This window comes from Drosophila erecta, unplaced genomic scaffold (assembly GCF_003286155.1).
Source record: "Drosophila erecta strain 14021-0224.00,06,07 unplaced genomic scaffold, DereRS2 tig00000021-arrow-pilon, whole genome shotgun sequence".
Taxonomy (NCBI): domain Eukaryota; kingdom Metazoa; phylum Arthropoda; class Insecta; order Diptera; family Drosophilidae; genus Drosophila; species Drosophila erecta.
Genome location: NW_020825198.1, coordinates 22,738,724 through 22,761,831, shown reverse-complemented (window position 1 = coordinate 22,761,831; position 23,108 = coordinate 22,738,724). Strand labels below are relative to the sequence as shown.

The 23,108-nt window shown below is 42.1% G+C and overlaps 1 protein-coding gene across 5 annotated transcripts; it reads left to right on the top strand.

Annotated features, from left to right (window-relative positions):
• Positions 1–91: 91 nt before the first annotated feature.
• Positions 92–21,301, top strand: LOC6544166 (zinc finger protein squeeze). Of its 5 annotated transcripts, none has more exons than XM_026976479.1 (6): positions 92–1,641; positions 15,348–16,222; positions 16,285–17,044; positions 17,645–17,842; positions 17,903–18,291; positions 18,769–21,301. In XM_026976479.1, exons 2-6 carry the CDS (start codon positions 15,767–15,769, stop codon positions 19,345–19,347), a joined length of 2,382 nt encoding a protein of 793 aa, XP_026832280.1. In that variant the 5' UTR covers positions 92–1,641; positions 15,348–15,766; the 3' UTR covers positions 19,348–21,301. The 5 variants fall into 5 exon arrangements, with proteins under 5 accessions (XP_026832280.1, XP_001973767.3, XP_026832279.1 ...); XM_001973731.3 differs by lacking the exon at positions 92–1,641 and adding an exon at positions 9,185–10,031 and having other exon boundaries at positions 16,285–17,128; XM_026976478.1 differs by lacking the exon at positions 92–1,641 and adding an exon at positions 9,185–10,031 and having other exon boundaries at positions 18,769–21,037.
• The last annotated feature ends 1,807 nt before the right edge of the window (positions 21,302–23,108 follow it).

Below are 23,108 nucleotides of genomic sequence, written 5' to 3'. Positions count from 1 at the left end.
TGAATATAATTTCACGCCAGCAATTCTACGACAAAAATTATAGCAACAACAACAAAATAAAATAGTACAACAAAATAAAGTTATCTTTCAGTTGTATGAAAAAACAAAAAGTGATTTTTAGTTAGTTTCTCAAAATTTAACAAACAAAATTCACAACAAAATTTGGAATACAACAACTACAAACACCGCAACAACAACAACAACAATAACAGCAACAATTACAACCACTGCAACAAAAACAACAACAACAACAACCAACCAACCGATAACAACTTCAAATTCAAGTAAATAAATAGAACAAATAATACGAGTAAAGTTAATAATAAAGAAAACTGTAACCATAATAACGAACCTAATTGAACGAAATAAACCGAGAAATAAATCAAAGCGCAACAAATAACGAATAACACAACCAAAAGGAAACAGCCAACTAACCAGGCAAACAAATTAAAGCAAGCAAACGAAAATAGACACACGAAATAGCCAACAAAACCCAACAAGAAACAGCAACAGCAACAGCAGAAGAACAAAGCAGCCGAAACAAACGAAAATAGCAACCGAAGCCAATACAAAACCAATCGAAACAGAATCAGAACCAGAATCACAACCAGAACCAGAAATAGCCTTACAACCCGCCTCCAAACCAACCCAATAGCAGAATTCAACATATATAACCGATAACTAAATCCGATAACAGGATAACAAATAGAAAATAGAGCAACGAAACAGAAACAGCAACAGCAACAGCAAAGGAAAATGCAACAGCAAAAGTGAAAACTGAAATTCAAAACCAAAAGCCAATCAAACAAAAAATAAATACAAAAACGGAAATAGCCAAAATTTGTTAAATTTATTTTGTGTGTTTTCAACGGGAAAAAAGCAAAACTGTAACTAAAACATAACGGAAATAAATATAAAGCCAAAAACATTTGTCGTTTAACAAATTGAAACTCTTGCTTTTGCTTATTTACATATTCGCTTAAGTCCTTAAATTTTGCGTTCGTCAAAAAAGCGGTCGAGAAAATGTTCTGAAAAAGTTTGAATAAATCGAGCTGAATAACACTTTATAAACTTTGAGAGGTGAAGCAATCGAAATAAAGAAGGAAGCGGCGAAAACCATTTCGCAAGTGGAGAGCAAAAAACTGTAGAAACAGTTTTGTGCCAAAGTTGCGCAATCACAAGTGTACATTTGTGAATGTCTGTGTGGACCGCGTCAGTGCCAGGAGCCACGTTGTACCGAGGAGAAGATAAATCCGATCGAAGAACATCTCTTTACAATATCAATATATATCCACATACAAATTATCTAAAATTGTTCATATCGTGGCAAAAGCCAAGTATGATTATGATCTAAAGGCATGTAAAATCCGTTTCGTCGAAAGCATTTCGTACTTACAAGAAATTAACCTAACACTAGTAGTGAGAAAAAGATAAACAAAAACCAAATAAAATTCCATTCAGATAGGAGGAACGATCTAGACTAAACATCAAAGTATATTACTATAACAATAAAACACAAGTTTTTGACGATCTTAAAAGTATAGGGAAGGAGTATTTCTGGTATAAGCTAACAATCCCACACCCATAGGCATCGTAGCAAAAGAAAACCTTCGAATGGAGTGATCTTTGCATGTCAATTTGGTGAGTACATTTTGCATTTCATCCTCTTACGCCTAAATTTACGCCTAAATAATTGTAAGTTCCGGCTAGGAAATATAAAAAATATATATAAACTTCTGAGATGAAAAAGTTGCTAAAGTTCATGTTACTTTACTTTTGAAGTAGTTGAGTATTTTCGATTATTGAACGTCCAAGTTCTGGAAGGTAGAGATTTTGCTTATGTAGGTCAAAGTCCTTTAACTATATTTTCTAATGTATTTACCTATACAATTAGAACTTTGGGATATTTTAGTCGGACAGAATCGTTTCTTGTACACCTTCAAGAATGTTTTGTATATACTTGTATTAATCTTAAGTTGGTCGCAATATGCAATTCAGGATTGGGATTGGCATTGGGATTTAGAAGCAAAGCCTCTTTGAAAACTAAAATGATTTCCTAAGCTACTTTACTGCGTGTAGGCTGTAAGCTTGAGAAATACGTTACGATCTATAAAACTATTCGATCTATAATTCAAAACGACCAAAATGAGTATAAGAGGTCCCGTGTGACAAGCCCCACATGCGCATATTTGTAGGTGTCCAGTACATATGCGTGTGTATGTATGTATGAGGTCCATGTACAGTATGTCCAGCTTGGCGTGCTCATCTACATGCAAATTTCACTTACGCGCAAAAAATTAATTATTGAAAAAATGTGCGCGGGCACCCGAGGACCGCGAGGCCGAGATACAACGGCGGGGGTGGTGGTGGGTGGCCATTGGCAATCGAAATACAAAGGTCGAAAGGATGAGCGTTCGCAGCAGCAGCAGCATCAGCAGCATCGCAGCAGCCGCAGCAAAAAAGCAACCTTTACACGTATTTTAAATGAATTGAAATAAAATTCGTATATAAAAACGCTCGTAAGTGTGTGCACGAGTATGTGGCCGTTGAAGTACAGTTGACTCCACACATTTTTAACGGAAAATGGCAGGCAAGCAGCATTCGCAGCGACCGCGGCAGAGGCGGCGGCAGAGGCGTGGGCAGTGGGAGCGACTGGGGGATGGGGTTGGGGGTTGGGGCGTTGATGGGGAGCCCCTGAAAGGGGTTGCCCGGCCGAACGGTCAGTTGCCGAGAGTCCTGCCGCACGAGGATGTGCAACAGGGACGGAGAGTGTCTGCGTCTGCCATTCGGCACCCCTCTATCTACGCCCCTCTCTGCTCCACCAGAAAGTAGCTGCAGTTTTTAATGTGCTGAAGCTGACGATGCGATGCGTCGCCCAAAAGAGCGCAATTATATTTCCGCTCTCTATCTCTGGGAATCTGCATTTGTAGCTGTATCTGCAGCTGTACGTGTGGGCCATGTCATTAATGACAAGTTTAATTTACATTCGCGAGCTTCTTTTTCCCTTTTCGAAATTGCTGCTGCGCTTGCAGTTGGCAACAGTGGAGCCGCCCAGAAGACCCCATCCGAAGCGACCCAACCTACCAACCAACCAGCCACCACCCACCAACCCGCTGAACCGCGCGCAAATTGCATTTTTCGGTTGCATTCTTTTCCATGCCATTTCACTTAATTTTATTGCAGCTGCTGCGTATATTTTTCTGTCTCTGCGCGTTTTTTGCCATGTCATTGAATGTAGTTTCTAGAGTCTAGAGCAAACGTGACATGTCATTAACGGGGGGCTGGGGCGCTGGCAGCTCTGGATTTTGTTTATAACATCAGAATTAATTGTAAGTCGGTGTTTTTTTGCGTTGCCGAAGGTTACTTCTGCCCCCTAAAACAAGGTGTTGACGAGTGTTCCCTTGGTTGTACCTGATTCATATACTTCTAATCCTGTCACACGTGAGCCCTTCACGTGCATCCGTAAAAATGTTTGGCCCGTTTCAACCAGCTCTAATTATCCCCTCAACTTATTCAAGAGCGCTCTCATGAATATTCAAAACAAACATTCCGCTTGACACATCCATGCGAATCAGTCTCAACTGCCACGCTAGTGAAAGTTGTGAAAGGCAGCAACTAGAACGGCTATATTGGTGGCAAATTCCAAGCGGAGGACAGCGTATGAGAGCTTATAGAGCTCCCATGAGCGGAGTGGATGGTTGGGTGCCTCTCTACCTAATTGCAATGGAGGGCTTTCGCCGGCCTTGGGTGGGTGGCGGAGTGGGTGCCCAGATACATAGATGCTCAGATACATGGATAGCTTGATAAAAAGATGGATGTATGCATTCACTTGGATCAACTGGGCCGGAAGTTTGGTGGCATCCGAGAATTGTATCTTTCTAGTAGCGAGTACCAATGTGTGGGGTATGGAGTTTTGGAGTATTTAGTACTTAGCGCAATGCTCGGGGGCGAAATGAGTAGGGGAACAGTTGGCTGATTAAAAAAAAGTTTTATAAAGAGGCTCGGGATGATAAAAACCATGCACAGAAACCCTCCACTTTCTGCTAGCACCTCCAACCACGCCCACGAGCGCACACTCAGGTTGAACAACAAAAGATGGAAAAACTTATTTCTTGTATTCCTTATTTTATTTAAAATAAACGACACAAAATATGGCGCAGTCCAGGGTTGGCCAATGCATGTCAACAGCCTATCGCGAGGCAGCACGGGGCGTATGCGTAACATTTTCATACGCCCGTACTGAGATCGTCCGGTCGTCTTTCTCTGAAGGGGTGACAGGGGTAGGGGCCTGGATTGGAAGGTGGGGGTGGGGTGGAGTGGGTGCTTCCAATATTCACATGGCGCTGTTGTCGTTAGTTGCCATGCAATAAACATTTCGTCAGCGTACAAAGGTTCGGAGGTGGCAGGTGGCAGCGGAATTTGGATGGCTGCAATGGCTTAGAAATGAAGAGAATAAATGACTTGATCCCTTATTGTCAGGGAGTCAAGTGAGTTGAACGCAGATTTGAAATGGCGATTGGTGTTATTTAGGTACCACCACACCATATCAGACAAGAGAATTCTTTTAATAAGGTGATGTCAAAAATGAAAAGCCTTTCCTTCCATGTATGCATAGTTGCATAGTCCCCTGCAGCGTGTTGAATAAAACAAAAACTTGCATTTAGCATTTGCAAATGCTTACTGATTCCAACCCAGTCTGCCTCACACTTTTGTTTCACTGTTTCTCTGAAATTCCGACTACGTCTACGGGAAAATGGATTCAGCGCAAAGGAGCTAGGGGCATGCGGCATTTCTCCGGGGACAATGCAGCCAGACTCTAACCCACTCCAACCCAACCCCAGCACTCGTAAACTTGCAGACTGCCGCCCAGAGGAACATTGTGGGGCCGTTGGAGACGCAGCTATAACATTTGAAACATGCAACTGCATTTAAATGCAGTGCAGACTTTGTTAGCAGCCTTAAACGGGTAATGCACTGTCTGTTTTTTGTTGCCGCATAATCGGCTCATTTGATTTAAGGTTGAAGTGGGTGGCAATGCGGTTGGGATGGGATGGCAAATTTGGCTATAACTCAGATCAGCTAATTGATGTACTGGAGACCAGAGTGTGGCACAATTTTAGCCTTTTCAGTGTCTCGATTTCGCGCGGATATTCTCCACCTCAACTATCTTTTATCTGGTTTTGGCCGAAAAATGAAGCGAAGGGAAGACTCAGTGTCGTATCCCGCAGTTTTCACTTTTAAAGAAGGCACACCAGAGCTTTAGGGAAGCAGAAATAAATAAAAGAAATGCAATTTTTAGAGCCCTTCACTGAGACAGGTATAAGCAAATATCACAGGCTCAAACAAATAGTCAACATCCCTAGCTGACTTTGAATTTGACACACTCCCCAAAATTGCCCTTAAAAGTTCGCAGACGTAAAAATGGGCACCCCCAACTTCAGTCTATACAGCCACTGCCGCCGAGAAACTATGTCAAAACTCATTTTGTTCTCCACGATATTTTTGGCACAACATCTGAAAGTGTTTCCGCTTTGGCAGTATAAGTGGCAGTGGAGGGCGTATTAAGGGAACAGCGTTGGGGGAAATGTCTCATACACTGGGAAGAACTTTCATTTAAGTATTTGTATAACTAAGAATGTTATTTTGGAATATAGAGTGCATTTTTCGAGTGCTAACTTTGGGTAACTTTATTTTGGTAATAGGCAGGCTACACATTCGCGCCATTTTGTTTATGCGATGCCAATTTCATGAATTCATATCATAAAATGGTGAGAGTCGTTTACGTAATTTTTGATAATGCGATACATAAAACCTACTGCAATGCATCACCTACTGTGATGCCTGTGTGTTTACAGCCACATTTTTAGGAAAAATGCTAAATTCCTAAACTAAATTGTTGCGGTAAACTTATACTTTGTTAATTTTTAAAAAGCTTGTTATGTGGTGCATCAATATTTTAAAGTTCCATTGAAACTAGATACTGAGGGTCGGTTGAAAGGTGTGCGACCCGCCACTAATCCTATTACTTACAAAAATGCCATTAAACGGTAAGACCCATGAGTCGGTCTCTCGAAGTGGTGTAGATGAGGGTGCCGGGGACACAGAGCAACTGGACAACTGGAGAAACCTACTGTTTTGTGCGTTGAGAGGCTTTTGTTGGGTGCGTGCGGATTTTCACACTACGCATGGACTAATCGGAGGACTGATGACAAAGTAGCCTGGGCGAAGTGGGAATACGCAGGGCTGCATCTATTGGCACCTGCCAACTGTTCTAGGGGCTGTTGGGTCCGCCCTTTTCTTGGATACTTGTGGCACCTAAGCTGTTGGCCATTCGCTGTTTCCCTAGATTTAAACATATTTCGCTAAATTGCATTTTTGCAGTCATTTAAAGTAATTGCATTAGACTCGTTTGACATGTTGCTTTGAGTCCAGAGCGGCACAGTGGCGGTGGGAGGAGAAACACCCATGTAAAACCATAAACTATTCGGACCACATGGGAAATAAATCAGCGGTGGGGGTGTATAAAGATTTGAATTCATTTTATTTTAATACGAATAATAAAAATAATTATATCAGTATGCATCCGACACATTCGACGAGCTATATATTGATAACACTCACAGACCATTTTTCTAACGAAAATCAAAATTGTTGCTTTGATTTTCTAAGTTTATATGCGTGCATATTTTTTATTTCGTTTAATAAAGTTTTAAATCGGTAATATCTGCTATCGGTATAGCAGATATGGCTATTATTATATATGAATCATCGACTGGGGATTATGTATACTGTAGGACAAGAATTTTTTAACTGCTTTACCACTTGCCTTGCTTTAGAATGAATGTTTAAATATGGCTTTATAATCAAAAAAGGCAAAACAGCGGGGTTTGCTGCCCTGAAGTCCTTTTATAGACTCAATTTGTTTTATTGCAAAATGTTTGCGAATTCCTCAGCGCTCTCTTCGCCTTCTTTCCAGATTATCAAGTCGGAAAGGTAAACAAAATTAAATCGATAGGTTACTGAACCAAAAGGCACGGCGCAAAGACACCTACAGAGTACAACTACAGACCCACAGGCGGATTCGGAAAGCAAAACAGCTGAATGCATTGGTAAACAATTTACAGGAACAACGAAGAGATGAAGAGTAGCAGAAATCTTGGCAACAATGCAATAAAAACTGCTAAATTTAAACTACAAACTGCACACCAGATGCACAAACAGAGATAAAAGAGCAAGAAAAGCGCATCTGAAAGATACAATTATATCTGTCGCTTATTCTTGGTTACCTCAAGCAAAGTTGCAATCTTGGACTTTTGACATTTTTTGCTCTCTTTCGTAGTGACATTTTGAATTGATTTTTTTCGAGCAGCATAAAAAATAACTTGTAATATTCCGTGTTTTTCTATTTCTGCAGCGATGCAAAAACCGCAAAATAGAGCAAAAACCAATCGAAACTGAATAACCAGCAAAACATACCAAAGACAATGTCAGCACCGAATACATATGTATGTACATATGTACTTATAAATGTATCGCGGGAAGGGGTGCTAGTATATCTGCCGATTTGTGTCTGTTGTTTATAGAGAAAACAAAAAGAGCGCTGTTTATTTATACAATAATGCATACACATCATACAATAATTTACTTTTTATTTGAACTCGCTGCCGCCCCTGCTCCCCTCCCCTCCCATACCCTCCCCTCCCATACCCTCAACCCACCACGCCACACCTGTCACTTGCAGTCGTCGGGAAGCTGCTTTCAACCCGGAAAGCTGCGAAATCCAATGAGTATTGCAATTTCGGCACGATATGTGTCCGTAATCTGAATCTGGGGGATCCTAGGGTAAGTGCCGAATTTGAATTACCCTTACTGGTTTTTCCACTAAGGTTTGCCCTTTTCCTCCGAATAGCATATATTAAATTACTTCAAGGCTTTATCATCATAGATTTATAATGGAAGCCACACATACATATATGTACATATGTAAGTGTTCTTTTTGTTTATGTATTTATGTATGTAAGTTCCTTATAACTAAGTCCGGTTAACATATTCTATTTATAATAAATCAGCTCACTTTTTTTATGAAACAGGTTATTAATATAAGCATGAAATACGTTCCTTGCTATTTTTCCACCTGAAAGATAACTTGAAAGAAAGCGTACATTGCTTCATTTATAGTAAAAAAAGAGATTGTCGAGGTTGCGATAAATTGGATATTTTAGTTTCGTTAAAAGAATATAATAGGAAGTAACGTAGGAGTAGAAGGATTAGGCATTCTGGGCAAATTCAAAAGTACCCCAGCTGGAGCGACTTTATTTGTAATATACAACGAACAAGTTGTATACCTCTTCACGAGGTAAGAAATAAGTGAAGATCGCACCTTCAACCGATAAAAGTTGGAGTATAAACTTTTGAGAAGAAAAATTACTTTACATTATTTATATGTATATATATTTTTGTTTTTCAACAGGTGTATTTTGTAAACAGTATAACTGGGTTGGGTGAATTTGTACACATTTTTGGAATTTACATCTCTAGTCGTAAGAATATTTCAAGATTTGGAAGCGAATGCCAATCCTGAATAATTTTTCCAAAAGGTACCACTTGCATTAATTACAGCCTCACCTAAAAAGAAAATAGTTGGTTACAGTTAGTTTTTAGCGCAGATATGATTCTAAATATAGGTTAAAGATTTTTCACTAGATAAAGAAGAGTTAAATACATGTACATATATTACCTATGTAATGGGCACGATTTAATTCGAGTTACAATAATGTATTACTTCTAAGTGCTATAAATGTTGGGATACTATGTTTTGCTAATACAGAAAATAAAAGTGCATTACATTCGATATTATGAGAAAGTGCGGCGGCAGAGAAGGACTGCGACTGCGGCTCCGCTGCCTCAACACTAGGAAAATGACAACGGAGCTGGAGAGCGAGCTTTCTGAGAGACTACACTAACACCAAGGCGGTTGTGTAAGACGCGTGGCACCCACACTCACGCAGGCTCACTCGCCGGCAAAAAGTTGAAAAAATTCGCAAATGTTTTGGCTAAAAAAGCTTAGAGAGGCTCTCCGAGTTGTGGCCCCTGTGCTCTCACGGTTGGCGACTCCCAAGCGCCTCACACTATTGCAGGCACATGAACGGGCACATGAACAGACACAGGCACAGGCACAGGGACAGAAACAGAGAAAGAGAAAGAGGCAAGGCACTGACACACAACGCCAGCAGACGAGAAGTCGTTCAGACGACGAGGCATCGCTGAGAGGCGAGTCAAGTTGAGTCGCGTTGAGTCTCGTTTCGGGTTCGGACTCAGATTCGCGTTGGCTTCGCGTTCGGTTTGTTATTTTTTGGCATTTTGTTCGATTTTTCGTGCCGACATCTAATAAAAAAGCTGTACACAGAGTACGTACATGTGCGGAGAGCGCTCCCGTCGAGAACTTGTGAGGCAGCCATCAAAAATAACTAAAAATGTCGTCGGGCAGCGACATAAACCGAAATAAAACGCAAAAGTGCACCGAAAACAATCGCTATGAGGGCAAGTGTTGAGTAAACATCGCATAATTTACGTGCAGCACAACACTGCGTATACGCAACGTCGCCCTTAGAGGGGAAAGAAAGCAGAAGGTGGGTGGTCCAAGGCGCAAACAGAAGTGTGATGAAGAACCGCCAAATGAAAAGTGGACAGGCCCTTTGAAATTGCAACAAAAGACGCTGACCGGATTCGGAATCAATTTCGCGATCGTCTGCAGTTTGCTTTTTGCAACATTGCAACTGAAATTCAACTGCAACTGCAACTGCAGCTGCGTGTGTATCTGCCACTCTGTTGCACTGGTAGAGGTATCTATGCGAATTTCGGCTCGTTTCGGGGGTGTCTGTGTGAGCAGCACGTGCATCTGTGTGAGCTGCGAACTGCGCCTGTGTTCGCGGCCCGTTGCAATTTGCAATTTTTCGCCCCTACTTCCTCCGGCTCCCTCGTTCCGAGCTTCGACAAGTCGTGCCATTGCCTGCCGCAATCAGCATTTTGAGGTTAGTGTCTTTATACTCTGTATACATACTAATACAGTCGTTGGGCCACATACACACTCACCGCCACAGTATGTCAAACCCCCAAAGGAACTCGATGATTTTTTGGTGCTCTTAGCCATGGGCAGGAGTTTAGATGCATTGAGTGGAACTGGGATATTAAGTTTTCATTTGGGAGCCGAATATATCTCCGAGGATCCTGGCTCGCGCTATAAAGTTAATAATGTGGGAGACGCCGAACATTAATGATTATCCAGATGGGACACGCAGTTCCACAACCCGAATTCCGTAGTCAATTAGGTCCCTACAGATAAGCGATGCACCTAGAAATGAATGCAAAAAAGGCATATGTTGCGAAAATTGAAAGAAAACCAACTAAAAGTTTAAAGATACACAACTAAAAATGTTTGCGCGTAAATCAAGTTGACAAATGCAAAGGAAATTCGGCGGGGATGGAATAAAGGGGCGCGAAAGGGGCACACACCAAGCACAAAACGGCACTAATGAGCAGAGAAGCCCAAAGCAGAAGCGCAAAACTAAAGGCAAGAGCAACAACAAAAATGCCACAAATCATTTGCAATTTTTATTTGCTTTTTTGCTCTCCGATTTTTTGCGAAATTCTCCCTGGGGCTGAATTCATTTATATTTTTGGTGTCTGGGTTGCGCTAGTGTGTGAGTCGTGGTGGTGGGGTGTAGTGGGGGCGGGGGCCAAAAGAGTAGGGTATTTGTGTGTGTGTGCGTATTCGCGAGTGTGTGCGAATGTCAGGCCATAAAGGAATATGATGAATTATAAGCAAAAACGGTTTTCGCACAAAAACTAAAATCCACAAAATGTTTAGCAATAAAACAAGCAAAATCACTTAATTGTATGTATGTATGTTCGTGTGTGTGCCTTTGTTGTAGTTTTTTGTAGTCTTTTCGTTTTTCGGCTTGTGTATCTAACAGATGTGTACATCTCCAACTCCTAATGCATGGGTGGCGTGCTGTGGAACTCACTTTTGCGATGAGTTCGTTGCCGGTTGAATGTTGGTTGTCACACAACTGAGCCCCTCTGTTGGGCGCCAATTAAATGCATGAATATTTGCCAGAATAGAGGTATTGCGGACCTCCCTCCACTTGCCCTTTTAAGGGCTGGAAGTTAACACGGGATATTAATCCGCATTGGAGAACCCACATAACATTGGAGCGCTTATCTGATTAGCATGTTCAATTATTTTGGTGTGCAAAAAAAAACGCTACGCAGATAACCTAAAGCAGCAAAGTTTTTGCACAACGCTCTGCAAAACAAAAAAATAGACAAAAATGCCCATTCTGCTGTTTTCGTGAGTCACTTTTTGCCTTATTTTTCTTTTTGTCTTTATTTACTCTCACATCTCTATACCTGTCGCTGTAGTTACGTGCTCCCGCTCTCAATTTGCTGTCTCTCCCCCCGCATTTCTCTCACCACCCCCTCGCCGAAGTGGATCTCTCTTCGTCATATCTGTGTGTGTGAGGGTATCTCTGGTAGAGCTTTTGTACATTGAATTAGATAGCTGCACAAATTACGCTACAATGCTTTGCCGCTCATTTTTTGTGGCTGTTGGTGCAGCAACAAGCGTAAAACTTTTGGCAGTTTGTGTACTTTGCTTAATTCTGTTCATTGCCTTAACCTTGAAGTGATTTGGAACAAAGGTTTCCTATTGTTTATGAATATACTTTTTTGGGGAATCACTGGACTTTTAAATTAAATACTTACATTTCATAAAAAACATGACTTCTAAACTAAAAAAAAACAAAAAATTAGATTTTATTTCAAAGCAAAGCCCCTTCTAAATAATATTCTTTGAAATGTACAGCTTTTTACTTCACAGCTATTTCAAGGTCGTATTAATGATAAAGACAAATTTGCAGATTCCCTCTTACTTTAAAGTGTAACATTGTTGTTAGGTTAAATCTTGTATAAAAATACAATTGTTTCCTTACTGTAACTATTTAATTAAAGGCATTAATTACAATTTTTACTATTCAATTCATTACAAGGCATTTTCACAATTCAATTATCTTACATTTAATTTTGGCATTGTCAGCTGTATTTAGCGCTCCTGCACCAATTGTACATTTAAAGTCAATTAAACATACTTAACATTTTCTGAAAGTACATTTACTTAAAGTTTTAAGAGGCAGATCGATTGAGGCTTTTGCTTAGTCTAATTCGTTTTATTAATAGAATGCATTTCTTTATATACCTGTTACTCATAATACGCCTGTACTAGATTCGTTGTAAAGTATGTAACAGGTAGACGGAATTGTTTCCGAATTTCAATAGATATTCCAAAATCATTTTAGCCAAGCCCACTATATTTGGTTTGATTTGATTTCTTATTATACTGTTTATAAAACTTTTAAATTTATATTCCCGCACTGCCACTATCTGAGCTATCTGTCTAACGAGAAACTCGAATATGTTCTACACTAGTTTTAACTGTTAAAAATCTAGACTACTTCCTTTAGACCAAAGCTATGGCACCTTGAGGGCCAATCCATTTGAAGTAAAATAGTAGATATGCGTATAGTAAGTGTGTAGCCGAGCCAAACGAGATGCATTCTCTCCGAGTAATGGGAGCAAAGCTGGGCGGGCAATTGCGGGCAAACTCCACCTTCTTCACACCTGACAGCCCAAGCCCAAGACACACGCTGCAACAAACGATGCACGTAACTCGACTCCATTAATTCACACTGCACAATAGTGCATTGCACATGACGGAGACACGAGCGCAAAACTGCAAGCTTCTCCATTGGCAATCAGCTGCGGCGCCATTGGCTGTCTCTTTGTTGGACGCCATTTAAATATAAATAGAAACTGAAATATCATTCTCCAGCAGCAGTTGGAGTCGGGCTCGTTGACAACTTTCACTTCACGCGAAGCCTGATCCAAAAATTTCGCTGGCGATAAGTGGTCGAAAAATGGAGTACACAAGTACTTACAGTCGATCTTCAATGCCTCGAACTTTCCTCTCGCAAAAGGTGCACAAGTCTCACTAGATTTATTTGCGTTACAAAGTGAAAATACATGTAAAACGAATAACTACTATTGTGTAAGGACCTGGATTAGGCACAGAGAAGCATTTCGTATTTGTTCTGAAAAGTTTATCATTTTGGCTTGACGCAGTGTCATTATTCATTAGGATAAAGATATTGAATAGAGAAGCAGTCTCATCAGAATGAGCGGCTCAAATTGTATAATAACACTTGTTTAGATATACAATAGTTAAGTTTAAGTTGCACAAAAACCCTGAACACCATGCAGGATGAAGAGAACCTTCGTGGTTTCCTACAATTTTTAAAACTCTTTTTAATACAGTTATAAGAACAACTCTTTCTTTCGCAAATATAGTATATATTAAAACAACTATTTTTTTTTACATTTTATAAAGATTATAAACAATCATTTATATTTTTTGGAATTTTCCTCGTACTCCCAAGATATACTGATTACTATAGACTTTAGTATTACGATGTACAACATACATCTGTCTTCCAATTTTCCTTCTTTGAACTTAATCCACGTGATTTATATATAAAGCCTTGAAAAATAACAGTCCAGAAAAAGACTACTATTTTCAAAACAAATTTTATCAATAGAGAACCGCCTGCTAGCCAGGGGAGGGGGTGAAAGGCAATTCCGCCAACAAAACAGACATTACGAGCTTACAGATAGTGTGACGAAGAATCGAAATGGAAGACGACCTGGGACGACAACGAACGCATAAATTGCAGATGTTCTTGCTCTGCCAATGAAGCGCAACAACTCACAAACAGCAGCGGCACGGCGGCAGTGGCGACTATGTACATACCTATGTACATGTACATACACTTCGCATGCATTTGACGCGAAGTGCAATCGCTGGAGAGCCCGGTCCGACTGCCTCTTGGTCCCTGAGTGCAGCTGAGATACTCGCAGCGTACGTTCATCGCGGGTTCAAGGTAGCTTGGATCTTTTTGCGTCGACTCCACTCGATAGCCGATTCCCGATGGTCGATTTCCGATTCATGGTTGGGTATGCGCCTTCTGGAGTGGGGGTAAATAGGTACGCACCTTTTTCGATCTATTCATTACTTTCTTGAACACTGTTCGAAATAAAAAATATACAAAAATAAAATTTTCAAAATAAATAACTGCATAGTAAACGGAAAGTATTGAACTTTTTATACATTATTTAATACAAAACGCTTTGTTGCTGAATTTTATATAAACAAATAGCTTTTACTTGCTGTACAAAAATATGACATATTAAAAACAACGTTTTTAAATAACCTTCAGTTACCCGTCCGTATGAACGTCGAGATCTCGCAACTATAAAAGTTCGGAAGTTTTCCACGCATGCACGTCGGCGCACTAACGCCTACTGTATATAGCTCCATTTATTGTTTTTCGATTAATCGTATATAGCTGCTATATATTATAGTGGTTCCGATTTAGAAAAAACATGTATGCAGATTTGCTTAAAACGATCGACTTGCTATATGAGCCATGATATCCTTTTAAACAATGCATACAATATAAGTTTTGTGACCTGGAGCGTTTTGGTTTTACCCATGTTAGTTCGTAGTTGTTCCGGGATTTCCTTTAGCATCCTCATATTAAAGAAACATGTTTATTTGGCCATAGATAATTCAAACATTCGTATAAAAGCCTCAGAAATGGGGCATGGTGGATCAGTCAAGAGGCACTATGCGGGCCATTTATACCCATGTATGTCTGCGCCCTACCCGCGTCTGCGATTTGCCTGCGTTGCGCGAGGCGTACGCTGTACAAGACCTTGATCCCGCATTAAAAAGTTGGCACGTCGCCGTCATCGTCGTTAAACAACAAAAATAACGCGGCACAAAGATAAAACCGAACCGAAACCAAAACCAAAACCAAAAACGAAAGGCAGGAGAGCCAGGGAGACAAGTGAGTCAAGACAGACCGGCAAGGCATGACAACAAAGGAGGAAACATGTGGACAGTCGCTTTGTGGGTCGCCAGGCAGTACTGGGGGAATTTTGCGGCGGGAGGAACTCGCCTGGCTCGCATGCGGTGTCCATTTATGCGCCACTCCTCCCAATCAGCCGTTGATGATCTTCATTGTTTTTAATTTTCCTGGCATTTTTGCTAATGTCGTCGGTCTTTTCACTTTTTGTGGGTTTGAAGTCAAGTTGGGAGTGGGATGGCTGTGCTTTGCATGCCAACCCACAACACGGCAACATAGTTGATTTTTCTATTGGCTTTTAATGGGGATTGCTGACCTGTTGAACCAATCACCTCGATACATCCTTGATAATTACCTCTTGTCTTTCAGTTGAACCAAAGGAAAATCGCATCAATTAAATCATCTTTGAAACCAATTTTAAGCCAACAAAGAAGAGGGTAACATTTTATTTTTGAAGAAAAAGCAAACGCAACGGCTTTCGGTGGACGAAGGAAGCAACTACACAAAGAAGTTTATAAACTAAAATAAATAAATGAAACACTTAAGAAGAAAGGAATTTAAAATTTAATCAACATGAAAAGGAACAAATAACCAGCAGAGACCACAGTGGCGATAAGCCCAGCATAGAAAGCCAAGAAACCCCTTTATAATGTGCATCAGAAGTCAATAAAAGGAGACTTTGAAATAGTGTAAAACGTCATAAAAGTCACAGGCAAAATAAACAAACAACCCGAGAAAGCAGAAGCCCTTACCTGAACACTTACCAATTGAACAGGGAATCAGCAGCAATGGCCATCAACTTTTCGGCTTCCTTTGCGGCTTGCATAGCAGCCGGACTGAAGGTGCCGCGCCAGATAATGTACTGCATCACCCAGGACACGGGCCAGCCATACGTGCTCTATAAGGACTCGCAGGACGCTGAACGGAACCCCGGTGCCATAGGCGCCAGTCCCGCGCAGTGGGGCAGCGAGATGTACCCCAACATCCAGCAGCAGGCCCAGCAGCACCTAACCGCCCAGCAACAACAGCAGCAGAACGCGGCGCAGGCAGCGGCCCAGGCGGCAGCTGTGGCAGCGGCAGCGGGACAGCCCCAAAGTCCGCCGGGAGGCGGACAGGAGGCCCGCGACAACGGCAGCGGCGATGGCCGTCAGCAACAGGTGTCGCCCTCCTCGAGTCCGTATCCTTCGGTCCAGCAGCAGCAGCGAGCAAACGGGGCAGGCGACGAGGACCCCATGAACCACCAGGTGAGCCTTGCCTTTTGCAGTTTTGAGCAACGGACTGACTAAATGCTTCCACTTTCTTATAGCTCGCCAACCAGCAGAACCCCGCTCCCAATCAAAACCAAAGCAGCAATGACCCCCAGCACTCGGGATCCAACGCGGGCGAGTCGGGCAACCCGCACGTCCAGCAGAATGGCGGATCGCAAGGCGACCCCGCCAACAGTTTTCAGACCCCGGACTATTATGCCCCCCGCCACGCGGCACCGCAAGGCGGGATGCTGGCGCCGCCTGGCTTCCCGCCGCTTCATTATCTTAACAAGGGCGTTTTGCCAATGGAACAGTCTGGCGGCGGGGGCGGGGCCGGAGGCGGAGAGGCCTACGCGCTTCCCGAACTGCTTCCGGCGCAGCAGAACGGCCAGCAGAACGCCGGACCGGCGAACACCAATGCCAATGAAGGCGGTGCGGGAGCCAACGGGAGCGCAGGAGTAGGCGGTGCGACGGGAGCGAGCGTGGGAGTGGGATCGGTGGGCGTGACGAGCGGCGGCAGGACGGGCAACGGACCAGGACGCCCGCACAAGAACAAGCCTCACAGCGACCTACGGCTGTTTAAGTGCCTCACCTGCGGCAAGGACTTCAAGCAGAAGAGCACGTTGCTGCAGCACGACCGCATCCACACGGACGCACGGCCCTTCCCGTGCTCCGAGTGCGGCAAGCGCTTTCGCCAGCAGTCACACCTTACCCAGCATTTGCGCATCCACGCCAACGAAAAGCCCTTCACCTGCCCATACTGCTCGCGCAGCTTCCGGCAGCGCGCCATTCTCAACCAGCACATACGCATCCATTCGGGTGAGAAGCCCTTCGCCTGCCCCGAGTGCGGCAAGCACTTTCGCCAGAAAGCCATCCTCAATCAGCATGTGCGCACCCACCAAGGCGAGCGACAGATACAGATAACTTACATACCGATGCAGATGCAGATACAGATTCGAATAGTTTATCAGATAGGATTAGTGCTAGATCAGACACCAGTTAGCCAGCTGATCCACAAGCTTGGCTTATCTCACCCCTTTTGGCACCCGATTTCCCTGCAAAATTCTGTTCTCTCTGCAATGGAGCGAACTTTTGGCCGAAATTCGAAATTGTCCCTATTGAATTACCAATTACCAATTTGGCTCGTGGACTCGCTGAGCGCAGAGACGGAAAGCGAACCGTTAGGCTTTCGAGACAACTTTCAAAAGAATTAAATTCAGGAGAGCAAGGTTCCAACTTTTCAATCGTCTCAGCCAGTCGGCAGCCAGAAAAATTCGTCCGTTAACAAGATGAGAGCTAGGCAGTTCTTTCGAAAATTTGTATCTCGGCTGCGCGCCAAGTTTAAGCGCTGCTAACAGTAGCCTTCTTTCGCTTGATTACTTCCATGTGACACCGCGGATCAACACGTCCCCCACACAGACGTCTCGCCACATCTTATTTTCAAGAACGGGCCGCACCCGACCCTGTGGCCCTCGGATGTGCCCTTCCCTGGCGAGGACAACGACACAAAGGGGGATATCGCAGGCACGGGCGGCGGCTACCACGACGAGGACTCCCAGGGCACGCCGGATGGCAGCGGAGGCATGCACTACCCCTCTTATTTCAAGGATGGCAAGGGTGAGTACTCCTGTCAGGCGCGTTTGGAGGCGGCTACCTTCTAATCAGATCCTCTCACAGGCCAAAAGATACTGCCCGAGGTGCTGCAGCATATCGGTGTGAGACCGGCCAACATGCCGCTCTACGTACGGTGTCCCATCTGCGACAAGGAGTTTAAGCAGAAGACGACGCTGTTGCAGCACGGCTGCATCCACATCGAGTCCCGGCCTTACCCCTGCCCGGAGTGCGGGAAGCGTTTCCGGCAGCAGTCGCATCTCACGCAGCACCTGCGCATCCACACCAACGAGAAGCCCTTCGGCTGCATGTACTGTCCACGCTTCTTCCGCCAGCGGACTATCCTCAATCAGCACTTGCGCATCCATACCGGCGAGAAGCCATACAAGTGCGGTCAGTGCGGCAAGGACTTCCGTCAGAAGGCCATCCTGGATCAGCACACGCGCACCCACCAGGTAGTTGTAGCCTGGCCTCAGCCTGCTTAGGATCGATTTCTCAAAATCAATTTAGTGGAGAATGCAAAGTTCAAAATGTCAAAATTGCAAGCCTAGATTACCTCGATGCTTAATGACAAGTATGACAAGTATATCTTATTATACCCAATAGATTTTTTGAATCACAGAATTATCAAACCTCCTTAAGTTTGAATCCTGCACAGTTGTATTATAAATAACTTTGGCAGCACAAATTGGACTTCCTTCCTTAGCTTCTTTTGAATTACAAGGAAAGATACAGAAAACATAATTAATAATTAAAAAAAAAAGAAATGATTGTTTTATATATTATTTTGTAAATTAAAAAAGCTGTCCACTTTTGAGATCGTAGTAAAATTTCGAAGTGCTTTTAGATTGATCTTATGAAATTGAGAAATCGTTCCTGGATGACCTATTCTAGTCAGAGCTCTAATCCATCAACTTATTTTCACCACGCAGGGTGATCGTCCATTCTGCTGTCCGATGCCCAACTGCCGTCGGCGCTTTGCCACGGAGAACGAGGTTACCAAGCACATCGACAACCACATGAACCCAAACACCACAAAGGTGCGCCGACAGCAACAGCAACAGCAGCAGCACCAACAGCAGCAACAGCAGCAGCAGCAGCAGCAGCAACAACAGCAACAGCAGCAGCAGCAGAACAACGCCGTCGCCCAGGTGGCCAATCACCTAATGAACGACGCCAAGAGTCTGGCGGCCCAGCAGTTCCTCAACAACAATAACCCCTCGACAGTAGACAACAAGGCCAACATACTTCCGGTGCGCAGTATAGCATCCAACGCTGCGGCAGCCGCGGTTGTGCAGCAGTCGGTGGTAAAGAACGAGCTCTATTTTCCGCAGTGCTACGGACCACCCTTTCAGCATCCCTTCCAGGCACAACAGCAGCAAGCTCAGCAGCCCAGCGTGGCCCACGCAAATGGAGGACCCACTCCGCCTGTAACCGTGACGGTGGCCAATTCGGTGCCGTCTGGCGTGGTGGTTCAGCAGAATGGTTCTGCCTCTGTGGTAGCCCAGTGACATCCCACCACTGCGGCAACTGGGGCACAACAACAGCAGCAACAGCAGCCGTCGGCACCGCAGCAGCAACACCATCCGCCGCCACCGCCGCCCACGTCATCCGCGCATCACATTGCAGCAGCGACCGCCGCCGTCACCGCGGTCACGCCCTCATCCGCCCACGCCTCACCAGTCGCGGCGCCACAGACTGTGACGCTCTCGATCACGCTGCCGCCGCCACCGGCCCCCCATACGGTCCATCCGGGTCACCCGGGACATCCTGGCCACTCGGGCGTGGCTAGCGGAGCAGCGCCTCCGCCGCCAACTCTATCACACGCGATTCCCATTCATCCACACATACACTCTATATTCGGATCTCTATGATGTCATCAGTAAGAGAGACAGGAGCAGGAGGCAGGAGGCAGGAATTTAAAGTTGAGGAACACAAACTATTCACCATATTGCATAGGTTCGATTAGTTCTTTAGTATTAGACGCAAAACAAATTCTCCTAGTTTTTAAAACTAATCTTAAACCACAAAACACAGTTTGGTAATGGCAAACGAACGAACCGAGAGGAGCTGAACAGAACGCAAACAGGACGAGTACTAGTCTTTTTGAAAAGGACTCTAAACTCCTTTGATATAAACCATGAACATGAAATGCAAATGGTCAAAGTGTAAGAGAAGTAACGAGCAGAATGAAGGAGAAACGAGAGCCAAAACACAACGTTATACGATTTCTATTTGTTTTAGCACCCCAACAACTTTTAAGACCTACAAATACATAAAATATTTATATACACACAAACACACGGACACTTAAGAACAGGCGAATTTCGTAACCCTTAATTTTGGATACAATCGATCGAGGATATACGACTTAGGCGTAATACTAGGATAGCTCCGATACAATGAGTATAGACATGTGACGTGATAGATGGGCAGCTATTTGGGGCGAAGGTAGGAGGACTAAAGGGTTGATGGGAAAATAGGAGGATGGGGAAACGCAGACGTTGGCGCTGAGTAATTTGATTTTCGAAGCAGCATCTAAATTTTAGTTCTATACTTTAGATATTTTGATGTATTGGAGTTTTTGTTTAATAAGCATAGTTGATCGAATTACGCTGGGTGAACAGCTTGGCTTAGCCGAGGGAATTCACCGAGGCCACCAAACTCTTATTAGAAATTTATTTTTCATTTCAATTGATATGTGATTTTTAAAGTGTATAAATGAATACTGGAATGCAATTTAATGATACGATAAATCAAGAATAAGTTATAAAACCTAGGATTCATTTGTTGTCTTCCCCAACTAATTATGTGTAATTTATGTTGAGTTTTTATTTAGTAATTAGGCATACGTTTAACCCAAATATGTCCACACCTTAGCACACACAAGGCAGACAAAAGAAATCAGCTGGAACATCTTGATTATTAAGCAGGCAAATTCGAATGTGACTCTTCAGGTGCCATACACAAACATAAACAATAGTCAAAAGATTATGGTTAAACCACGTACCAATCCTCCAACCCTACTCAGTATAATCTACCGAATTGAAGACCACCCGATCCCCACCATCTAAGTTCTTTCCCTGCCAACTGTGTGGATATAATCGACAAATTTAGTTTCTTAACAAATTTTCCAATGTACCGTCAAAGCATTTATAACTGTTATTGATATTTTAGAATATGTTTCCTAAAAAGTATACATATTTTGTGTAAAAGTATACATATTTTATGTATATGTAGAAAAACCGTGGAAGATAAGAAATTATATTCAGTTAGTCGTTTCACCTTATCAAGTATCTACTCATTATTTCATAAATTTAATAATTAGTCAATTAAGTTTCTATTGCAATCAAATCAAGTGCTCCGAATACGATTTGTTTTCACTGTTTTAAATTTAAAGTTTATCAATTATGTTTGGATATTTTATTTAATTATTTCAATAAAACAATTATATGATTTATCAGATTTTATGTTGCATTATTTTTTTATGTTGCAACTATCCATTCATTTTATCCTTATCAAAGTATGTTTCTTATAATTCCCTCTCTAAACGGGGCAGCTCAGAAAATTCTGGCATTATACAAAACTACGACTTTTCGGCTTGGGCAGACGTCTGGTTTTTGTGATACGAGTGTCGCTGCAAAAGTTTCGGCAACAATGGTTTATTCAAAATTGTACATAGAATGTTTTGGCAAATATTAAATGTAACTCTACCAGCAAAAGTTTTATTAAAAGTTTGAACAAATTGTTTGACATTGTAAAATATAAAATTACGCCTACGGTTACGGTAAATTTAGTCAAAATTTTAAAATCACTTTTTAGGCACATTTAAATTGCACATCTAAATCAAAATTGAGAGCGGATCAATACGAATAATACAAAAATATTGCATGCTCCGGCACAGGCAACCAACATCCAAAAATTGATATGGTAATTGATATACCCAATATGGTGGCTTTTATTGGAATTAGACGAAAGGGACTTGATCAGAATGATCAGCATGATTTGCTATAAAAACACAAAGTTTAACTCTAAGCTGTAGCAAACCTTTAGGCCTTTTAGACAAAATTTTATTAATCCTTTCGGCTTTAAAAAAATCGAAAATGTAAAATCGATAATAAAATACGACGAAAACACACAAGAACCTTTTGGCTTTAAATCAAAATTATGTTTAGTTTTAGTTAAAAAAAAAACAAATGAAAATGTTTATGAGAACGTTTATATCAAAGAAAATTATGGCAAATTATGCTATAATTCCAATAAAAGCAAAATTTAGACTGAATGTCGCTGTGATAAATGCAAATTAAAAACAAACCTAAACGTAAAACTTTTGTACATTTTAGGCATTAACACAAAATTTAAAGCATACTCTTAATCAAAAAGAAAATCATAAATTTAGGCGCAACAAAATCTAGCATAAAGACAGAGACTAAGAACAAAATTTTAAATGCTCCAAAATCTTTTTGCAGAACATCCCGGGAACTACAAATTATCCTACCATGTTCTGTAAATTGCGATATTTTTCCACTTACTTATTATTTAATATGATTTGGATTTCGTTTACATTATTAGTTTGTTCTTGTATTGTTTATTTCATTTAATAGTTGCTAACCAAACTGAATAGCAAACATGAGTTTAAAGAAAGCTGCACAATGGAGTACACCAGTGGCTTCAGTGGAATCTTGCTCTTAGAATTCTTCTAAGAAGCATCAGTAAGTGAAGACCGAAGATCACACCGGCCGTGACAAACATAGAAGGTGCAATCTATGGTATATGAAAATGCAAAAGTTAGGATGGGGAAGTATTTGAGATTACTCAAGCCTAGAATGACAAGGGGGCTACAACGTGACAAACCGAATAGACCAGACCGAAACAGAACCATATTAATGTAAATCCCGGATAAACCGTCGAAGAGATAAATGCTGCAGAAAATAACTGAGAAAGAAATAGGAAAACCAATCAATGTTACAAGCATACCTAACAAAAACAATAGCCCAATTTAAATAACCAAGAGTACAAATACAAGTAATTTTTATAGCAGAAATTTTAATTGCAGTATCAAAGAGCCATAATAAGTAAACATAAGTAACATGTAACCATATTGCAAACCCAAGAAACACAATCACACAAGGTAACAGAGGCATGAAAAAATATTGAACATGGCACATCAAAATCGACAAAGAAAAATCAGATATGACAAAAATGAAATTATCCAGAATCTGCGTTTTGATACGAAATCACGACACCCTGAAAATCCAAAACGAACATCTAA

Excerpts from the sequence above, each read along its gene's own strand:
- LOC6544166 (XM_026976475.1), top strand. The coding sequence starts at position 15,767 with ATGGCCATCAACTTTTCGGCTTCCTTTGCGGCTTGCATAGCAGCCGGA. Across the intron at positions 17,129-17,644 it reads GCATGTGCGCACCCACCAAG|ACGTCTCGCCACATCTTATT; the intron begins GCGAGCGACAGA and ends TCCCCCACACAG. Across the intron at positions 17,843-17,902 it reads TTATTTCAAGGATGGCAAGG|GCCAAAAGATACTGCCCGAG; the intron begins GTGAGTACTCCT and ends ATCCTCTCACAG.